Raw genomic sequence first — 20,772 nt, forward strand, 5'->3', positions numbered from 1 at the left:
CATCCATCCCACTCCAACAGAATAAAGCAGGAATTAAAGTACGCTTGAGCTTACCAATGGAAATAGAGGTACACAGACGATCGTGGTAATCTGAACTTTGAAATTTCATCGTGATTGCAGCCAGTATCAGCACATCATAACCACTGCTCCCATGCTGTTTTTAAGCACCTGCTAGAAGTAACTCTTCCCCAAAAGACAACCGCACCAGCAGGGCAGGGCAGTGCCACCGTTGTTTATTCCACCTAACTCAGTCCTGGCGGGCGGCAGCGGCTCCTCCGCCACGCTTCTTCCACCGTCGGGCAGCCGCGGCCGGGCAACATGCCGCTAAACCCGGCAGCGAGGCGGGGGCGGAGGCGGAGGCGGGGTGGGGTGGGGTGGGGGCCGCCCCCAACACGGGGGGTTGGGCTGGGGCGGTGGCCCCACGGCCGCCCAACGGCCCTCCCCTACACGGGGGGTTGGGGCCGCCCGCCCAATGCCCGCCCCCCGCGCGGCGAGGGCGGGGCCGCCTGCCCAACGGCCGCCCAACGGCCGCCCCCTGCACGGGGGGCGGGGCAGCCCGCCCAACGGCCGCTTCCCAGAGGGCGGGGGTGGGGCCGCCCGCCCAACAGCCGCCTGCCGCGGAGGCGCGGCGAGGCGGGTCGGGCGCCTTGCCCTCGCGCGCCCTCCTGCGCAGCCGCCGCCGCCGCCGCCGGGTTTGCCTCCGCCTCGCCCCGCCAGCCATGCTGCTCTTGGGGGCGCTCCGCCGGCCCCTGGCCGCCTCCGCCGCCCGCCTGGCCCGCGAGCGGGCCCGCGCCCGCCCGCAGGTAACAGCCGAGGCGGCGGAGGCGGGGGGGGGGCGCGGCGGCGTCGGCGGCGGCAGGGAGCGGGGCGGGGCGGGGCGGGGGGGGTAGAAGGTGGGGGCGGGGCGGGGCATTGGAGGGGCGGGGCGATACCGCGGAGGGGGGCGTGGCCTGGTGGGGGCGGGGCGGTGGCTCCCTGAGGGGGCGGGGCCTGGGCAGGGAGGCGGGGCGGGCAGTCTGCATGGAGGCACGTGCCCCTGGCTCTTCGCAGGACATGCAAAAAATTCCAAATAGTATTTAATTAGGAAATAAAGCCTTTGGTGTTGGTTGCTTGGTATTTCAGGGAATGTGCTGTCTGGTAGGCACGGTGCTGATGCTTGTGAAATAAGGCAGGTCCAAAATCCATCCAACAGCCACCTCCGTGTAAATACGGGCTAAGGCCAAAGCTTTGGTTTGGCCACAGTTTTTCTAGTTTTCCTTGAGAAGCAAGTAATGCTTCCCAGTTTGTTAAGGGAGTTGTAAAAATAAGCATATTCTGGGACTTCTGGAGGGTTCTTATGTTGCATGAATGGAAATACTGTTCTGGAGCAGCCTTTAGGAAGGTGCCAGTAAGGGCAAAGATGCAGAATTCAGCAGTCTTTTGCTAGAAGAATTCAATCTTTTCTCAAGCAGCTGAAACTTTTCTTTTTATGCCAAAATATGTAAATTGGTAATACTGATTTAAGACTGTAGTTAGCAAACAGATTGCAATAGCTGGTTATAGGTCATGTTTTATAGCATTAGTAAAAATCTTATTTAGTCTGGTGAAGTATTAAATGCCAAAGGAAAGATATTTTTAATATAGAATTGTAAATTAGAAGTATCAAACTGATTATTTGTCACACTGTCTCTTGAGCAGAAATAATAACAGTTTCTGTTTTACTCTATATTAAACTATTAAAAGATATGAAGAAATAGCTTCTTTGTATGCTTTTAAATCAGAGAGTTTAAAAAATTATATATATTTAGTGGAGCAAACACCAGCAAGTTTTGTTTGCTTTTGCATCCAAAAGCAGCTGTGCAAGAGCTTGTTCTGCAGAAAGTAATGAGAATAAATAGATATTCTTGGCAGCCACTTGTCCTACTCCCATTTCTTAGGGTTTGGATTGAATCTTGGAATGTAGTGCTGTTGCACCTTTTCATCCCAGAGACAGATCTCAGAGGCATTCACTGGTGTGAATGGTTACTCCCTCACTGGGGTGGGCAGTTTGAGGGTGGTTCATTGTGGCTCTGTGCAGGATATTCCCAGCAGAGCAGGTGCTTTGGTGGCACCAGCAGTTCTGCCTTTGAATAATGTATTTACTGACTCTTTTATTAATATGACTTTTTGTATCGTATTCCTGGCTTCCAGAGGAAGGGGTATGAAAAAGAAAAATCCTGCTTTGTAATGGGTTAATAACTAAACAATTTAATATGACAAATAACAGGCCCATCAGGTGACTTGCTGTTGCACTGCCAAAAGTAGTTGCAGCACGCAATGCACATGGGGATTCTTTCCAAAGGGAAAAGTGACAAGATATACTCTTGCAATGGAGATCTCTTGGTACTCACCCCTCCCTGCCCCCTGTAAAAAAATCCACCATCAGCTTCTTCCTTTAACAAAAATACTGAAATCTAGCAGTAAGCCAGAAGATGGTTTTCTGGCTTGAAAATTATTTTTAGTTATTTTTCTTAACATTTTCTCTTAGGTATATGCATCCCTTGCTACAGGGCCCAGACAAGATAATGGCATTTTCTACGAAATTCGCACCTATGACATTAAGCCGTCGAAGATGAAGGAGTTTGTGGAGATGATCAATCAGCACATTCACCTTCGCACAGCCCATTCTGAGCTGGTGGGATTCTGGACTGCGGAGCTGGGGGCAATGAATAAGGCTGTCCATATCTGGAAGTATGGTAGGCTCTACGTCCCTTCGCACTGTTCTGCTCTCCTGTGCCCCCTCCACTTGCAGACAGGAGGAGAGTGCTTACCCCAGGCCTGCTTTGAGAAAAACTTGTTGTGCCTAAATGCCTCCCAAAGCTGCGATGTGCAGGGTCGGCAAGCTGCTCCACCGACTCTGATAGTCAGAGTGCACCAGACCTTTTGCTGCTGCTTCAGCCATAGTAGCAACAGGCTTCTTAAGGTATAATCGGCTTTTTATGTTGTTGGAGTCAGTGCCATCCTGGAAGGTGCTGCTAACCAAGAAAAGCTCCAGTTTTGTGACAAAGTAGATGTGCTGGCTTGTGCTCTTTTGGGAGCACTAGGGGACTCAACCCCGGGTTATGGAGAGATGGGAAACCATGCCCAGATCCTTTGTTTTTGTACCTAGTGTAATTTAGGGTATGTTTGTGTACCAAGACAGAAAGAGTTTTGTTCCTGATTTCCTCAATCTATTATTTGAAATTCAGCATTTTCACTGTTACTCACCTCTTTTTCCCTGAAGCAGTGAAGGAACCCACCATCTGTATACCAGAATGTTACGAGTTTCAATGCACCTATGAGTAACACATCCTCCAGCTTCTCAGAAGCTTTTTATCTTCATTCTACTGTTTCTTTCTTTATTTGGTTAATTCTTAAAACCATTTTTGTTAGTCTTTTAGATGGTTTTAAATTGGAAAACTGAGAAAAATCTTACGAATTTTATTTGTTGATTTCCTGATAATGTTTCTATGTTTAAGGTACAACATCCTTTCTCCTTATTTCATCAGAGTCCTGCTTATATCTTTTTAATAGTTTAAAATAACTGGTATTTTTTTTCTCAGTCCCAAAATACTGATACTTCTTAAGCTTCTTCCCATTCTCAGATGCTGGATTTTTTTCCCTAATCCTATTATTGAAAGCTATGTGCATAAACATATTGCACAAGCTCTTGTTACAGCCTAAGCAATTCAAATTCAGTGGCTCTTCATTGAAGGAATTCTATACATTTGTTGTTTTCAATCTAAAAAAATGCAAAAATGTAGTGTCCTGGCATGTAATAGCTTTTTATAGAGAACAAACATTACTTCTACATTTGTCATTTTAATGTCAGTTTACATAAGCAAAAACTAAGCATTTAAAAAAGTTATCTAGGTAGACTACCATACTTTCTTCATTGTAGTTTCCACTTCACTTCTTGCCCACTGCACTTCCTTCAGACCCCCTTATCCTTGGTAACTGTTGCCACATATCCAGTAGTCCCTGCAAATATCACATATAAATTTTTCTTAACAGTAACATCACTTAAAATATTTCAATGCTTTTATAAACTTTTCTTGTAAATTTGGTTTGGCTTGAAACCACTTAATTTGAGAGCTAAGATTTTTTCAGAGTTTAAAGGAAACTTAAAATATTTACTTCAAGCTAATCTGCTTAAAAACAGCAACTTCAAACTTGCTAATGCACAGCTTGCCTCCTTGTAATAAACATTTGGCTTGAGTCTGATGTGACATAACGCATTTTTCAGAACTCAGTGCAGGTATATGAACGTAATTTTTTTTTTTCCTTTCTTGCAGATAATTTTGCCCACAGAACAGCAGTCCGGACTGCAATAGCCAATGACAAAGATTGGCAGGGAAAGTTCATCTCTCCAGCTCTTGCCATTGTAGAAAAACAACATAATGAAATTGCTTATCTGGTACCCTGGTGTCAACTTGGGAAGCCTCCAAAAGAAGGGGGTGAGCTTATCTTCTGTTTTATTGATTTAAGTTACTGATGCTGACTGACTAACACAAAATGGCTTAATGCTTAAACTGAATATTACATCTTTTTATAACCCTTTATGTAACAAGAGCATATACATACTTCCATGTGAAAAAGGTGACATAATGGAGATGAGGTGCAAAGTTTCTAAGAAAGATTTTATACAGAAGCATATGTCAGTAACTGGCCAGAGCCCTGTTTGTTCGGGTTGTAAAGAAATGTGTGAATTGCTTAAGTGAACAGTTAAAAAAAGGCTGTTCTGTAGTAGTATTTTGACCTGTCATTCCTAACTTCCATCCATCAGTGAGAAGGCATTTCCTGGAGATATTAAAAAAAATATGTTCTATTTCACAGAGGTTTTTCTTTCATTAATTTAATTGGTTTGTTGTTATTCCTTCTTCTGTGTGATAGCTTTAAGAAAAACAAAAAAGCCCCAGTTAAACCTACTATTTAAAGATATGTGCAAGTGAAACATACATTGTAAATTGTAGATTAGGTTTAGGTGTGTATTTTCCTGTTCTTATGTATTTTAATTTCTCTGTAGCAGACATATTAACACTTTTGACTATTCACCCATTTATGAAAACACACAGAATCTGTGGTTGCTGTTAAATGGAATCATGTCAGAATTGTCCTGCTTTAGCACTCGGCATGTGCATACATACAATAATCTTTGTTCTTTGTTTCCCTGAGATTCTGATTTTTATCCTGTGTTACAACTGAATTCACTAGCAGTCCAATTTTCTGTTAAAACCGGATGGCTGACTACTCAAATATTTCATTCCTGTTTTTTTTTCTCTAGTCCATCACTGAAGAATGAAACCAGAAGAACTGCCCTATGTCAGTTGTCTTGTTTTTTCTTAAAGTGTCAGTGGTTGTGGTCTGTAGTAACTACCTGAACAGAAATGAGCCGGATAACATCTTGTATTGGGACTAGCATTTTTGGCAAATCATGCGATTTCTTTACAAACCAGGCAGATTGGCAGAGCAGCTATGATAAGCTAGTCCTGGTATACTGATTGTTGCTTCAGGTGTGACTGATACTGCCACTGTGTAAAGGGGTTTATAATGTCATAAATAACTTCAATTACAGAAGCTATCATGAGCCTTAGAAAAACGTCATCTTACCTAGTTCAGCCTTCAGCCATCCAAAACCCACAAAGGTGTATAAGTATTTGTGGTTTCGGCAAAGAAGTCTAATTCTCCCCAGATTTTCAGCAACTGTTTGCCTTTAAGTTGGGCTTCATGCGAAGCCTTTTATCCTCTTGGTAGCTGTATTTTCATTTAACAATGAAATAACTCCAATTAAACAGCAGCTTCCTTTTTTTCTTGTGACACCAGGACCTGTGAGATGCAGTAGACGCTGGGATCAAGCAGCAGTTTCTTGGTCTGCTTATCCCCAAATGGCATGGAATTGCTGTACCAGTTTCAAAATAAATTTCATGACTGTGAAAGACTGTTTGAGAATTGGCATGTTAATTTGTACTTCCTTACTTGAAGTCGTCTTTGCCTTTTTCTCCAGGAGTATATGAATGGGTTACTTTTCAGATGAAACCTGGTGGACCAGCTCTGTGGGGTGAAGCCTTTCGAGCTGCAATAAATGCTCACATCAACACAGGCTACACTAAGCTGATCGGTGTTTTCCACACAGAATATGGATTACTTAATACAGGTACAAGTACTGATCAATTTCTAACACAGACTTTGGCACAGAGGGGCAAACAGTCATCCTGGCTGAGGACTGGCTGGCTTGATAAAATGTTGATGTGGATCCCCAAAGTCCTGTAAACAGTCCTTGAACTCAGCTTTGTGTGGTGGATTATAGGCTTAGGCAGGGTGGTGCTGTGTTAAAAGATTCTCAGACGATATTAAAGAGTCGAACTTTAAAATCTCAGCAAAGGATTGGCTCACAAAATGCTTGCCTGATGAATTGTTTTTGTTAGATGCAAGGCAGCTAACACTTGAAGGCAGACAGACCTGCAATACATATTGTATTGTAACTTAACAGTAATAGCATTCAACTGACTACTATTCCTGTTTTCTCAGTCCATGTGGTCTGGTGGAATGAGAGTCCAGACAACCGGGCAGCAGGAAGGCACAAAGCCCATGAAGATGCCAGAGTGGTAGCAGCTGGTAAGAGAAGGAGACTCTAGAGAACCAAGTTTTGCACGTATGCTATGAAAAATATTATTCCTCTTACTACTTCTGTCTTAATTAAATGTGTATTTAATTTCAGTGCGGGAAAGTGTCAGATTCTTGGAGTCCCAGCAAAATATGCTGCTGGTTCCTCTGCCGTGTTCACCACTGAAGTAGCCTTCTACTAAATGATGTAACCAGTGGCAGAAAAGACAAGACAGAAGTGCCATCAGCAAGTCATACCCTTATGAACTTCATACCCTTATGAACTGAGCCAGTTGTTCTTCAGATTACAATATGTGAATGCAAAACACAGATCTCTGGCAATGCAAATTAGTAAAATGCCAAAGAGAAGAGTTTATTGTGATGACCCTAGATCCACCAATAGGAATTCAAGTCATATCAGTTATGGCATGAAACTCACTCTGCAAATCCTTTATTTTAGCCCCTGGCTTCTTAATTCTGTATAGCAAGATCACTAATCAGAGCTATAACATAGCATGCTCTTTTCCAAGGTTACAACTGTGCAATACTATTTCCTTAATGTATTTTGGTTACTTTTGTAATTGTTACATCTTGGTTGTTACATACTGGCTTAAGAAGGAATGCTCCCACTTGTCATTGTATCCATGGTATTATATGTTGACCATTTCAATGGGATGTTTTGTATCAATTCTTAATAGTTTAAAATTTGATGCAATTGGAGTTATGTCCAAGAAATCATGCAGTAAAACTGGTTAGGCGGTGTTCTGATGAACATTTATCTACTAGCTAATTTTAGGTCATTTCAATTCTTTCATTTTGTATTCAGCAAATGCTTTCTCAAAACTGTAGATTACAAACAATAATTTAGCTATTTTAAAACTTGTTTAATGTGCTAAAAATGATTGGTCCTTTATGTTTAAATATGTATCACAAGCTCAGCTGGTATACACATGCTTACATTTTCTGAAATACTTTTTGCCAGACTGTTAAAAGCCAAATAAATTTGAGTAAAGCACAAATTCTTAGTGTTTACATCTAAGACTCTTACTGTTCTTTAAAATGCAAAATGATAAACCTATTCTCAAAGTGTGGCATCCTGCAGGTTTTATATTTTGGTCACCAACAATCTTGACAATAGCTGCTTCAGAGACAGTAAGCTGTCCCTTGATATGCTAGAGAGAGCAGCAGCAGCAGGGCAGGGGGCACATGGGCTGAGAAGTCAAACTGGCATTTTGTGTGCAGTACTATAACCAGTTGTGTACCAGTTGGTTCAGGACGTGACCTTATGGCAGTCAACTAAAAGATTTTTTTAAACAAGCATGGACAAAATGGCACAGGGTACTAGTAAGATTTTTTTCTTGCACACTAATGCACCAAAGGAATTGCTTATATTAAATTTTTTTACTGAAACAAAGTTTACTAAAAGCATAGAATATAAAAGTTTTTAGTAAAACTAGTATTTTCTGTGTCACTGCTGTTTAAGATGAAGAATACTCAGGGTGTTTTATACCACAGTTGATATGCTTTTTAGCACAAGAGGCTGAAAAATCAAGCACAACCTGAATCATAAGCTGGACACTACACTAAAACTGAAAAATCAGGAAGTTTTAATTAGCTTCTTATCTCAAGATGAATTTTGCTGAAAACCATAACTTTAAGAACTGGTTGATCCTGGAAGCGTGACTGGTTAATAGTAGGACTATAGGCAGGAGGGGGTCAGAATATTAGAATAAGTTCTCCTTTGAGGAATCAGACGGTTGTTCTTTCACTTGTAACCTGCTATTCAAAGTCAGTATAGTAATAATTTGAGGGATTTTCCTTTAATTTGATACTACCTAAGGCTTAGGATATTTCAGTCTTTTTACTCAAACATACGTTTTCCTCTGTCACTGAAAACAGGTATAGAGTACTTTTAGTACATTTGCAGCTTGCTGTGCCTTTGTGATGGAAATATTCAGAGGCAGGTACCTAACTTTGGACTTAAACATCCAATCAGCTGTGTGGTGTTTAGAAACTCTGCAGCTGGATCTGACAGTTACACCAATCACTAGCTTCTTCAGGGTTTGTTGAAGGCCTTTTTATTTAATAACTTCAGAAGATAAAACTCAAGCTTCTGTTTCAAATCTTGCACCATCTCACCCGAAAATAGGATGTAGCCCATGCTAATTTATGAAGATAACGGAACTTGCTTGTATGTTAAGCATGAAAGTTCACATCAAAACAGAGCAAAGACAAAAGGCTTCTAACAGCACTCCTCAGTAGATTATATAAGTGACGCTTTAGAGACCATTGGTGCCATAACAGCTTTATTTTTTGACTTAATACAAGGCAATTAGAGTGCCTTTTAATACTTCACATAAACAGTTATTAGCAAATACAAATATATATTTTTCTGCTTTTAATGAAAATGTCCATTTAAGGATTTAACTCAGAAATTTCAGTTGTGAAATCTCTCTAGATTTGCAAAGTTAATAGATATTCCAGTGCAAAAATAGATCCCATTACAGATAGCATAAAGTGCTTGGAATGAAGGACCAACTATAATTCAAGGGGGGTGGATAAGCACAAAGTGATAGTTTAACCATGGGGAAAAATACAACTCCTTACTGAAATACAAATGTACTACAAAGAGGGATGCAATATTTCAACAGAGGGATGCAATATTTCAACAGGAACAATGTTTAAAATAAGTTAACACCTCAGTGCAGTTTCATTATCAAGAGTGGTTCATAATCATACTGCATGTGACTCAACTGATTTTTCCTGATGCACAACTATAAGGGTAGGGGAATGGTTGTCAGAAATTTTCAGTAACTAATCAGCACGTGAGAACTGGATTATGCTGTGTTCAGTATGGCTAAAAACAAAAGGGACCAGAGAGTCATGAAATAGTTCAGAGTTTGACAATCACAGGGCAACAGGAATTAAGAATCTCTTTTTGGCAGGTTAAAGAAAAAGGCTTATATTGCAATTGTTGGTTTCCTGCTAAATTAATCATTTACACGAGCAGTTACAAAGAGCCCACAGCCCTTTTAGGACCCAATCTGAATCCTCCGATAACTCACTCTCTTTCTACATATGCTAGTTCTGTGCTCTGCAAAACTTAAGCTCTTAATTTCAGTCTCTATGCAGAGATTGTGACTTCATTCTGATTCGTGATCACGATTTTAGCAGTGATAAATCTTCAATACATGCTATTTGTTTCACTGATACTGTAGCAGGCAGCCTATGAAAGAGAAGTCACAGCTGCAGGATTAGCCCAACCGTTTAGTAATGGTTGAAAGTCTGGCATATTCATGACTCATCATCGTGGGTTGAGGATGCCATAAAGGTAGTAACAGAGTATGCTTTAAACGAGGTATACCAATCCCCATTTCTCTCCTTTCTCTCTCCCTTAGCAATATATTCTACAGATAAAAAAAAATAAAAAAAGTATGAAAAAGGCACTTAGTAGAGCTGTAATAAGCTCATACTTTATCCCAAGATAGGATCAGGTGGGGACTGCGGACTTGTGCAAAAATATTTAACTATTTATGTATTAAAAATGCTGAATTGGTCAGTGTTACCAAGTATATCCAGAAATACGTAATTACTCTTCTTCAGGCTCATTCCAGCCCTTCACTGTTTGCTGGGCTGCTGCAGGCATTTAGAGAAGAAAATGGTCAGTGAATCATATTCGTGGTGGATAGTATTAAGAACTAGTGTGGAACTTGAAAAGGCAGAGACATAACGTACTGGGATAACCCAGGAACTGCTGTTGGGTTCAAACCACATTACTGAACGTATTTCTGAATGTAGAAGCAACACGGAGGGGCTCATAAGCAAAAAATGAAAGCATACTCCCCCATGACTGTTGTACAAGATAAACAAGAATTGGTTGTCCTCACCACAGTCTCCCCTCTGATATTCTTCTGGCTTTGTAAAACTTAAAAAAAAATCAACGTAATTATACTACTATTACTTGTAATTGCACTACTACTTTGAACTACCTTGTTCTTCAAAGGAAATTTTACTGAAACAGCTTCTCACATGAACAAGGGTATACTCTCCAGTGAGGGATCACCTGATGACTGAAACTACACTGCACTACAGAAGTAGAAACTTGCACATTAATCTAATGCTATACCAGTTTCCAAGTAGGAAAATTTTGGGTGAACAACTTACAGTAATTCCAGATAGTGGTTGATTGCTGGAGTCTGGAACTTGCACAGATCATGAACGTAGCTATCACTGAATGGAGAGAATGAGAGCATAGCATTGCAGGCATAATGTAAAGAAATACTGTGGCTACAAAGATCAACTGAAAGCACTTTAAATCCCTAATTAAGCTACCTACCTATTTAAAGTCATATAAATAATACTGTTAAAAAAAAAAATCTACATCTTGTTTCTAGTTTTATCTGGCAAAGCCAGAAATGGCAACATACTTGTGCTAAGCAATAACTTCAGATGATGGGTACCTTTCTGGTGCAAAGCAGGGGTTAAAGAGCACACATTACATATCTGAGTGATGTCTCATGGTTTAGCATTTGCTCTTGGCATTAGCAGCTTGTACAACCAGTGAGTTTGCTGCTGTGGTCCAAACCCTAGATCTGCTTGTCACCCACTTCCTTCCACTAGGTGTTCATGCAGCTGCTGCAGTACCTCAAAAGGAGCAGGAGAGTACTTAACTACACAAAAACCTAGTCAGAATAGGTTATTGGTTTTGATGCTGGTGGGACAATCCTGTGCATTTGCAGGGTTCACAGTTCTGCATATCACCACTCACTGAAGTAGATGATAAGAGACAGGCTATCATGTCCATACAACCCATCTGCACAGTACAGCTTTGTGGCCTCAGATTTATCCCCATATGACCTACACCAGTCCAGGAAAAGCAGCTGGTCAGGTCACTTTTCACAAAATAAGGCCACAACACTGTGTTGTTTGGTGACTTTTCTTGCCACTGACTGTTTTGGTGCATTCATTGCCAGCAATGGATATAGCACCAGGTAATCCCCATTCCTGACATGAATGTTTTAAAGAGTAAAACATGCATGTCATTAAAATATCAATAAATAACCACTGGCCATGATTCCTCAATGAACTATTTTTGCAAACCTAGGAAAAATATACTGTATAGGACAAGATACAGTATGGTTGAAAGCCCACAGCATCTGGTGGGTGCTTTACCACAGCTTCACAGAGTTATACTGTAATGAGCTAACTTCAAGTCTTTCACTTGAGAACAGTACAAGACAACGACTCCACGAGGCACGGCCTCTGTAATGGAATTTTGTTTTCATTGCATTGAATTGCGTTGCATTGAATGGTTATCAGTAGAGTGTCCAGTTTCTCTTCCGCTAGTTTCTTCCTTGGGAGTATCATGTCCAGGCAAAATAAGTCTGCATTCTGCTCATCATTTCTTTGCTGAAATTGGCTCACACACAACTTTCTTTCACCTTCTCATCTTGCAGGAAGGAATTAAGGATTGCAATATCTACCACGGTCTGGTTTTTGTGCAATGACAGGTCCTTGGTGTGGTCGTCGTCGCTTTGGTCCTTAGCAAAATTTACAAATACCTACAAGAGAAAAGGCCACGTCACAAATCACTCTGGATTTTGATTAATTCATGGCATTTTATACACTGGGCCTTTCTGGACTAGTACTGGGGTTCAGTACTGCCTCTGAAATTAATAGGGTTTTGGTCCCATAAACAAGTTGCAGTATTATCTAATACTCCAAAGCAACTGCCTACAAATCTTCTAATCATGTGATAAAGGAGGGGAAATTTCTTATCATCATAAAGAAAGTTTCTCAAGTTACCCTAAGTTTTCTGTGGGAAAAGAGCCAGCAGTTAGTGTAAATTAGTTCTCTGTGGTAACTTATCTGTGTTCATATTCTGACAAATTTGCATTGTCTTCACTGGCAGACAAAATGATCAACACAGGGATAAAGGGCGGGCTTGAAGAGCTATTCAATAATAGCCATTCTGGGGGAATAAAGAAACTTAAACAAAATCTAGCCCAGAGTACACAAAGAATTCCCAAAGATGTTGCAGCATACAAGTCTTTAAAAGATTTTGGCTTACCTGCTCATGCCTAAATCATCCCTTTGTTTAGGCATAAAGGTTAGATTCTGGTTTGCTGAAATGCTTTTATAAGATAGGGCCAGTAAGTTGATGGATTTATTCCTATTCTACTGGAAGGAGTTTTGGCACACAGGCTACTAGAAACTTACTTGGTCAAGTGTGGTCTGAGAAACGGAGTAGTCTTCTATGTGGAGTCTCTTTTTGTTCTGGGAGAGGATGCTAAATATTCTGGCCAGGGAAGATGGTGAAGAAGGAAGCTGGTACTGAAGCATATTCCGATGCTTTTCCTTCAGGACACTTCCAGGGAAGGCAAGCCCAAAGAATTCCTCAACTGGCTTCAGGTCTGGGTTTGCCCCTGCAATTCGCACCACTATGGTGTAACCATCTCCAAATCTGCAAACAAGAGGGGCAGCACAGTTTAGGTAAGTGGTTTTGAAAAAGAAGCACAACTTAAAATCCTGCAGCTTTTTCTTTAGCCAAAAAGCAATGGAAATCTGTGTATGAAAATAAGACTGATCTGTTTGTATTGCCCTAAAAATGGAGACAACTTGTGGTGTAAGTGGAAAGAAAAGTTACCTGTTCTTTAGGTGCTGGACACTGCCCAGGCACCTGAACCGCCCATTGACCATTATCGCCATTCGCGTGCACAGGGCTTCGCATTCTTCCATGCTGTAAGCAGAAGTAACCTCATTAGCACCGCAGGCAGCACCCAACAGCAGAGCAGCTGAACCAAATTCAGCATGCAGCCCCAGTAGATGGAACAGCAGGGGTACGACACAACCAGGTTGCTACATGCCTGTGGGATGTGAGCACCACTGATCTCCCCTCCTTGATGACGCTCAGAGCACAGTTCCATAGGAAACGGCGCGCTTTGGGATCCATCCCTGTTGTTGGCTCATCCTGCAAAACAGGCATGAAAAATCAGGTCATGCTGTTACACTCTACTGGTAAATACCCCCATCTCTGACTTGGCCATTCTCATTATGCATACTGGAGAACTTGAACATAAGAAACAAGTTTGAGTACTTCTCTTCTTGTTTTTCCAGAATGGAAAAATAATTTATGCTCCAAATTTTAAATTAGGTAACATCTATTTAAGAACTGAGAAGTACTGCTTATTCTGCAATTACAACATGTTGAAATATCCAGTTCTAAAACAAGTCAAATTCAATTAGCTGAAGTTTAAATAGATGATTAGACTATTTTTCCTATACTATGAACTTTAGTAATCCTTATGTTTTTCCAAAGAATCATAAAACCTCTATTTCCAACCTTCATGGAATTATTAGAAACACTGGGCTGATTCTTGTGGGCAGTAAGATTTGCTTGCATCATAAAAACTAAAAATTCTGGAAAGCTGTACCTTTTTGTAAGTACAGAAATCCTAACAGTGGTGCTCAGTTGCTGAAGATGCTAAAACAGTTGGTAGTTTGGCAATATGTTTGAGCCCCCCACTTCCCCAGCAAATTTGCAGGAATAGAAGCCTGGAGGCATGCTATAGTTTGACCCTACATTTAAACAGGAAATCTTTAGCTGCATATATTCTTTGCTTACATTTAAGTGACTAATGATGTATTTAAATGTTAACTGGCCATCAAGTATCCAGTCTTCACTCAAACCTGATTTCTGCTTTTCAGTGGAAAATGTTAACATGCAAATCTTGCAAACTCACCAGGAATACCACAGGTGGTCCCCCAATGAGGGCAATCGCTGTGGAGAGCTTGCGTCTGTTCCCCCCACTGTAGTTCCCTGCATATTTTTCTCCATATTTCACAAGGCCCAGTTTCCGAATTGCCCATTCGCCAACCTGCAAGAGACAGCACAACACCCCCTGGAACCGAGCACAGCAGCATCTCTGCAGCGTGGTTTTCCTTATAAGCTTTGGCTTTACAAGATTTTGGGGAAGGGCCACTCACCCCGGGTGCTAATTTGGCATGGATCTGGGTTTTGAAATACCTTGTTCACTTTTAGACCAGGATACACAAAATCCTGCCTCTGGGTGCCCAGATGGCTGCAGCTTGATGAGTTACTGCACATCAGCTGAACCATGGTAGCTACCAGCATAGTGCTCCTCGCAGCACATGCGTAACTACAGCTTCTCTCACGCTGGCTTCAGCTAGCTTTCCAGTTGCAGTGGGCTAGCAGGAGGCACACAGTCACTGCCGACACACGGCAGCTCCACTGTGCTCCTGAGCCCTGCGGGCAGGCGAGGAGGATCTGGTTCGTCACTCAGCCGTATTAGTAAATCTGCCAATAGTCAGGCACTGTTGCCCAAGACACTGAAAAGCATTGAACAGAGGCGATTCAGTTACTATCATCACACTTGGCACTAGGGCCCTTTTCACATGGGGCTTGCAGGAATGTAGCACAGAGGAAGATGCCCACGGCCCTCATGGAGCTTGCAGCTTACACCCATCACTAGTTTCATAGAGGGACTCTCACTACCTGGGCATACCACAGGCACCAGGTCTGGCCCCACCAAAGCACTGGGTGCAGATGTCACCTTCCTTTCTACAGCAGTTCATGTTCTGCAGTGCCCAGCATGGAGATGGTGAAAACTGCTGTCAGCTCAAGAAAGCAGCACTGAGCAGGGAGCTATATGATACTGGCAGTGATCATTACTAATGGCCTAAAGACTCTTCAGTGTAACCCCATGCTGGATGTTGAAACAGAAGTATTTTAATGATACAGTGGGATCACTTGGAAAGATACAACAGCCACTGTGAGGCTTCTGTTATGTTCTATTATGCATTTTTTCCCTATTACTTTGGGGAATTAACTCTTGATAGTGAATGAGGCTCAGCATGAATTGCAGCTCCCCAGCCCTTAAACTTCTACAGAAAACAAATTGTTCAGTGGGAAAGTGCATCCAGAGAGAGAATGCATGGCCCAAAATATCTGCCCTTCCATCTAGTACACTTTGCTAGGCAGCACTGAAAAAAAATCAGAGCCACAACTTCAGTTTGCCCTGTAAGAAAAGGGGGCCATATTTCACCAGTTGATACCTTCATCAGCTGCCCAGACCATCACTGCACTGTGTGTGTGCCCAGGGAGGGTGCATGTTAGCAGGAATGACGGGACACGGGGGTGGTCTGCACTCTCCATCTCCTTTACCTTGCAGACTTCTTTCTCTGGAACCCCTCTCAAGAGCGCAAAGAACTCCAGATGTTCTCGCCCAGTCAGCAGTTCATTAACAGCATCAAACTGTGGGCAGTAGCCCATGTTCTGGTGGACTTCTTGGATGTTGGACAAGATACTGTAAGAGAAAAACTACCTTTGTTAGGATTTTACAAAGTGCATGCTGCCATTTTAGGTAATAAAAGGAAGAAGATGAACTGGTGGTTTTGGAATCCCCGGACTAAAATATATACGGGATCCTAAAAGTCAGTATGGGCCAAATTAATTGTTTTAAAATGTGACCTTTAAACATGACGGGTGCAGGTATTCAAAAGTGACTATCAGATTAAATCCATTTTCCAAAGCAACTGAAGTACTTTACCAGACTCCGTAAAGAGCTGAAGCAGATGCCTAGAGTTCAAAAAGGCAAAAGTGTGGCAGAGTTTATACCTGCTGGAAGTGGAAGAAAGGCTGTGAAAGCTGGAGGAGAAAACAGCCGAGGATTTTATCTGACACAAAGCAGAGGAAAGATGCATGGTCTTTCACCTGTTTCCTTTGAGGAAAGCTTCTCCTCCTGTCACATCTGTATCACCAGTTAGCATCTTGAAAGTGGATGACTTGCCAGCACCATTTACTCCCAGGAGCCCGAAGCACTAGGGATGTAGAAGAACACAGTGTGTCTGAGAACAGGATTCAACTGCAGAGTTTCCATCACTGACTGGGATGCACAAGATAGGAGGGAACAAGCTCGACCTCCAGGACAGCTGGAGGGAGTCCAGAGAAGCCTGAATTCCCACAGCTTTCAAAGGTTCCTCTTCAGCACATTTTCAGAATAAACTTCTGACCTCTCATTTCAAGCATAAATGTTTAGACTGGGAGAAGAAACGAACTATGCTGCCACCTTTGTGAGCCCATGCACTGCTGTAGTGCCACCAGAGTGTATCTGTGCCAAACGCTGGAGGGTGCTATTATTTGGCCTCTGGTCCCAGACACTGAGGAATTCAGTATCCTCTTTAAAATAAGAGAGGGACTGACCCAGAAACTGCTTAAACTACCAGGCCATTCTCTTCATTGTAAGCTGATCATCAATTTCTGATCTCGCTCTACTCTGTTCTTTTTGTTTCTCTTAGATACTACAGTAACACCAAGGCAATGAGTCTGACAAATAAGCTTACCTCTCCAGGGGGGATTCCAACACAGATCCTATCAACTGCTGGCTTTCGCTTCATTCTGTAAATCTGAAAGCAGAAAAAAAAATGAGAACAACAGGGGAAAAGAGAACTATGGAACCATACATATTCAACACTCCAAACATGTTCCAGTTTTGATCCCACTAAACTCCTCTGAATGAGGCCCATGGCGAACTGCATGGGTCTGTGCCAGCAAGGCTTGGAGACAAATGCAGAACTTTTGCTGTCACCTTGGTCAGCTCCTTGATTTCCAAGATGTCACTCTGTCCTCCTCCACTAATTATCCTCTGTCTCTCTCTGGTTACATCCTCATCTTCGTCATTCACAGGAGGCAGCTTGGCATAGACAGGCCTGCAGAGGGCAACATGATGAAGCATTAACAGAAGAAGACAGAGCCTCCGTAGTTCATGGCAGACACTAAGGAAAACTTCCTCTGCCTGCAGTGGTAAAGTGGAGCAGAACAACCCACCTGGGTTTGATGAAGAACCTGTACTGGATGAGCACGGTGATGACAAAGAAGACTACGCCCTCCACTGCCATGGCAAAGAGGTTCCTCCCCACAAGGTCCCACGACAGAGGAGACACAAAACGATTCTCTCCTGCCAAGGTGAGACAAAGAGCACGGTCACCTTTTCAGAGCCATGGGCTCGCACTTCTTCCTGCAGAGATCACCACACTGGGCACTGAGAAAACTGCAGAGCGGCGCATGGGAGGAAAGTGTAATGGGCCACACATGGGCCCAGTTGTGGCTGGATGCATATTTCTTACTGTAGTGAAGTTGGGACTGGGACTGACTCTTAGGAAGAGGTGACTCAGGCCAAGAGAATTTGCAGTCTGCCAAAGAAAAGCTGGCCTACCTTCTGTAGAGGGTAGTGAAACACAGAAGACTGACTTATGCCTGGCACCAGCCATAAAGCCCAGAAAAAAATCCAGCTCTCCAGAATCTCAGTCACTTCTTCTGCTCGGCCTAATAATCTCATCCATGTAATTTACTTAATATATTTTTAATTAATGCCTCTAATAACTCAAAATTCTGGGGATCTAACTGCCAGACTCTCTTCAGTCCTCATAATAACCTCAATGGGACAGATGTGAAGACCTGCCAGTTTTGATCAAATCTCTGCTGCGAACTGAGCACCTTCAGTTACTTCTAATTCAGAGGAGCAAGTGGTGCTCGCCTGGGGCAGACTTGGCCTTTCTCTGTTCTGTTCAGTTCATTGTGTATGTCCTACACAACTTTGCTTACCAAACCTCTCCAGAGCATCAGCCATAGCCTGGTTTTTCACCATGTCAATGAGTCCCCGCCCCAGGCAGAAGTGGGGGAAGATGAGGAAGACCGACTTCAGGATGTCATTGATGTTGTTCAGCTTCTGTTAAGACAAAACCAAGTGTCAGTCAGTGAGCCATCTCAACAGGGAGCAGCCAGCATCTGCCTAGTGTGACCTAGGCTGTGAATGACCACTCCAACACTGCAATCCAGCAAAAACTCAAGGATTAAAAATGCTCTCCCAAGAGCCAGTGCAAGGGCTCCTCTGGACAGTCAGTGCTGTTCTTGCTCCGCTCAGGATGCTATGAATACAAACAAACCACACCAAAGGAGAGATCCCTCCAAATGCTCACAGTCTAAAAGGCACACTCTACAAATGAAGAACATGTGCAGAAAAGCCACAGGTTGAGGAGAAGGAAAAAAGCTGTGCTTGCACAGACTGGCCATCTCAGTGGCTGTGGGTAGTCCCTTTCCTAGCTAATGTCAAGTCAATATTTGATGCCCTAACCCTCCTCCTTCGTTTTCTTCCAATTTTTGTCTCCCATTTCCAAGCAAACGTGTGTTGGCTTTGTTAACTACTCATCCCACAGATCAGACCAAGAGCAGCCTGAAGAAGGGCTCCTGTTCTTATAGGCCACTTATCTTCAAGCATGCCGATGTTTTTACTGAGCTAAGACAAGCCTTGGCACAGAAGGGACCATTGCCAGGTACTACTTCCTCACCCTCACACCCAGTGGTGCAACAGACAGGTTAGTCCCACAGGGTCCCTCACCCCATCTCCACACAGAGCACTCCCCACCAATATGTGCCAAATGAGTCCTGATAAGCATGTTGCATACAGGGATGAGGGGAATTTGCACCATCCTCATTAGGCATCTGGCCTTGGAAAAAAATCAAGTGAGCTGCCTATGTTCCCAACACAGTCAACGGAGAGGTATCCACCTCTGAAGGCACAACTGAGGGCAGCTAAATCAAATGCTTGAAATGGCCTGCAGTAGACAGAGACTGTCCCTCATGAAGAACATACAGGAAATCCCTTTTAAACATAAGAAAAAAAAACTTTTTTACTCTAGGGGTGATTGAACCCTGGAACAGGCTGCCCAGAAAGTAGGCTGCAAAGTCTCTGTCTTTGGAGATACTCAAAACCTGACTGAACAAGGTCCTGGGCAACCATCTTTAGCTGACCCTGCTTTGAGCAGCGAGGCTGGACTAGACAATCTCTAGAGGTGTCTCCAACCTCAAACATTCTGTGAACATTGCTGAAGTGGACTTTAACCCATTTCCACCAGAACCTAGTTTAAACCCCTACGTTAATTTGTGTGTACAAGCTGGGGACTAGCTTTGCTGAGGAACTGGCTGCTAAGGGCAACATGGCACCAACATGGAACTAGCTGTTGGTGACACAGGCAGTGACAAGCTTATGGTGAAACATACGTTATTAGTGAAGAGCTCCAGGACAAAGGTGGCCACGCTACCGTTGATGCCAATGAAGAGATTCACACTGGTCAGTACAACATATGCTGTGCTGGGGATTTTGAACACGAAGGAGGCTGGGTACATGAGAGGGGTGATAGACCACCTGACAAAAGGAAAGGCAGCAACATCAGACAAGCACTTTCCAAGTCTAAGTGCCTCCCCATCAGGCTTGTGAGAAGTCCCTTACCCATAGAGAAGCAAAAGAAGAGCCAGCACAGGCAGGTTGGAGGAGGACACATAGGACTTCTGCTGGAAGCAGATGAAGATGATGATAACTAGTGTCGCTGGAACAATGTAGTTGCACTGGAAGGTGAAAGATAATAGCTTCACATTTGATTCCAGAAGACAAAATCAAAAGTATCTTTCTTCCCCGAATCAGTGGTTTTCAACATTCTTCAGTGTTTTCAGAACTGCTTCCAATGGGAGACTCTCTTAGGAGTGTCATGCATGTAAACTGCAGTGTACTATACTATACGTGCATTTGCATTTTTTGGTCCCTCTAGTGGTAGTCAGTAGATTCACAGAGGTTTTGGACACCAGATTGCAAAACCCTGCTTTGAATAGAACAGAACAAGTGGCTATAGAAGCAAATATTATTTGGGAGGATCATTATTTTAAAGCTTACAGTCACCCCATCCTCTGACTCACGTTCCTTGTCCCACTGAGGTGAACCACTGCCTTAAGAAAGTACATGCAGAAGGCATAAGCACAGCTGTTACCCTCTGCACTAATGTAGTGCCCACTAGCTCCAACTGCACTTTGCACCTTAGTGCAGTGGACATCCTGCAAACAGAGTGGAGGACAGTCCCTGTCCTGACAGCCTTACTGGAAATGAAAACACAAGTGCTTCAGGGAAAACTGACAGATGCAGAGAAGAAAAGCCTACCTTGAGATCTCCCAGCAGTTCGGGAGCGTAACTGGTACTCAGATTGACATCTCAGTTCCTTCACTAGCCTCCACCAATTGTACTGTCATACCATGCATTCCTCACCATGATATTTACATTGAAGGAGAAAATGCTTGCTTTTCAGTACCCCTATAAATAGTATGCA

At 42.9% G+C, this 20,772-nt stretch overlaps 2 protein-coding genes across 3 annotated transcripts in view; one reads left to right on the top strand and one right to left on the bottom strand.

The window, feature by feature from the left end:
* The first annotated feature begins 654 nt into the window (after window positions 1-654).
* On the top strand, window positions 655-7,632 carry NIPSNAP3A (nipsnap homolog 3A). The gene is made up of 6 exons (XM_067316205.1): window positions 655-803; window positions 2,507-2,714; window positions 4,293-4,454; window positions 6,002-6,151; window positions 6,526-6,612; window positions 6,716-7,632. The coding sequence occupies exons 1-6, from the start codon at window positions 720-722 to the stop codon at window positions 6,790-6,792; spliced, it is 768 nt and encodes a 255-aa protein (XP_067172306.1). The 5' UTR covers window positions 655-719; the 3' UTR covers window positions 6,793-7,632.
* A 1,257-nt stretch (window positions 7,633-8,889) lies between these two features.
* Window positions 8,890-20,772, bottom strand: part of ABCA1 (ATP binding cassette subfamily A member 1) — a 98,717-nt gene continuing 86,834 nt past the window's right edge. For both annotated transcript variants that reach the window (XM_067316549.1, XM_067316548.1), the window contains 13 exons: window positions 19,908-20,023; window positions 19,679-19,823; window positions 18,224-18,347; window positions 17,447-17,576; window positions 17,208-17,328; window positions 16,963-17,025; window positions 16,334-16,440; window positions 15,785-15,926; window positions 14,343-14,477; window positions 13,467-13,570; window positions 13,247-13,339; window positions 12,820-13,063; window positions 8,890-12,161 (listed from right to left, as the gene is read on the bottom strand). In XM_067316549.1, coding sequence (XP_067172650.1) covers window positions 12,021-12,161; window positions 12,820-13,063; window positions 13,247-13,339; window positions 13,467-13,570; window positions 14,343-14,477; window positions 15,785-15,926; window positions 16,334-16,440; window positions 16,963-17,025; window positions 17,208-17,328; window positions 17,447-17,576; window positions 18,224-18,347; window positions 19,679-19,823; window positions 19,908-20,023 — 1,665 coding nt within the window. In that variant the 3' untranslated portion in view covers window positions 8,890-12,020. The remainder of the gene's footprint in view (window positions 12,162-12,819; window positions 13,064-13,246; window positions 13,340-13,466; window positions 13,571-14,342; window positions 14,478-15,784; window positions 15,927-16,333; window positions 16,441-16,962; window positions 17,026-17,207; window positions 17,329-17,446; window positions 17,577-18,223; window positions 18,348-19,678; window positions 19,824-19,907; window positions 20,024-20,772) is intronic.

Source organism: Apteryx mantelli, chromosome Z (genome assembly GCF_036417845.1).
Source record: "Apteryx mantelli isolate bAptMan1 chromosome Z, bAptMan1.hap1, whole genome shotgun sequence".
Classification (NCBI taxonomy): domain Eukaryota; kingdom Metazoa; phylum Chordata; class Aves; order Apterygiformes; family Apterygidae; genus Apteryx; species Apteryx mantelli.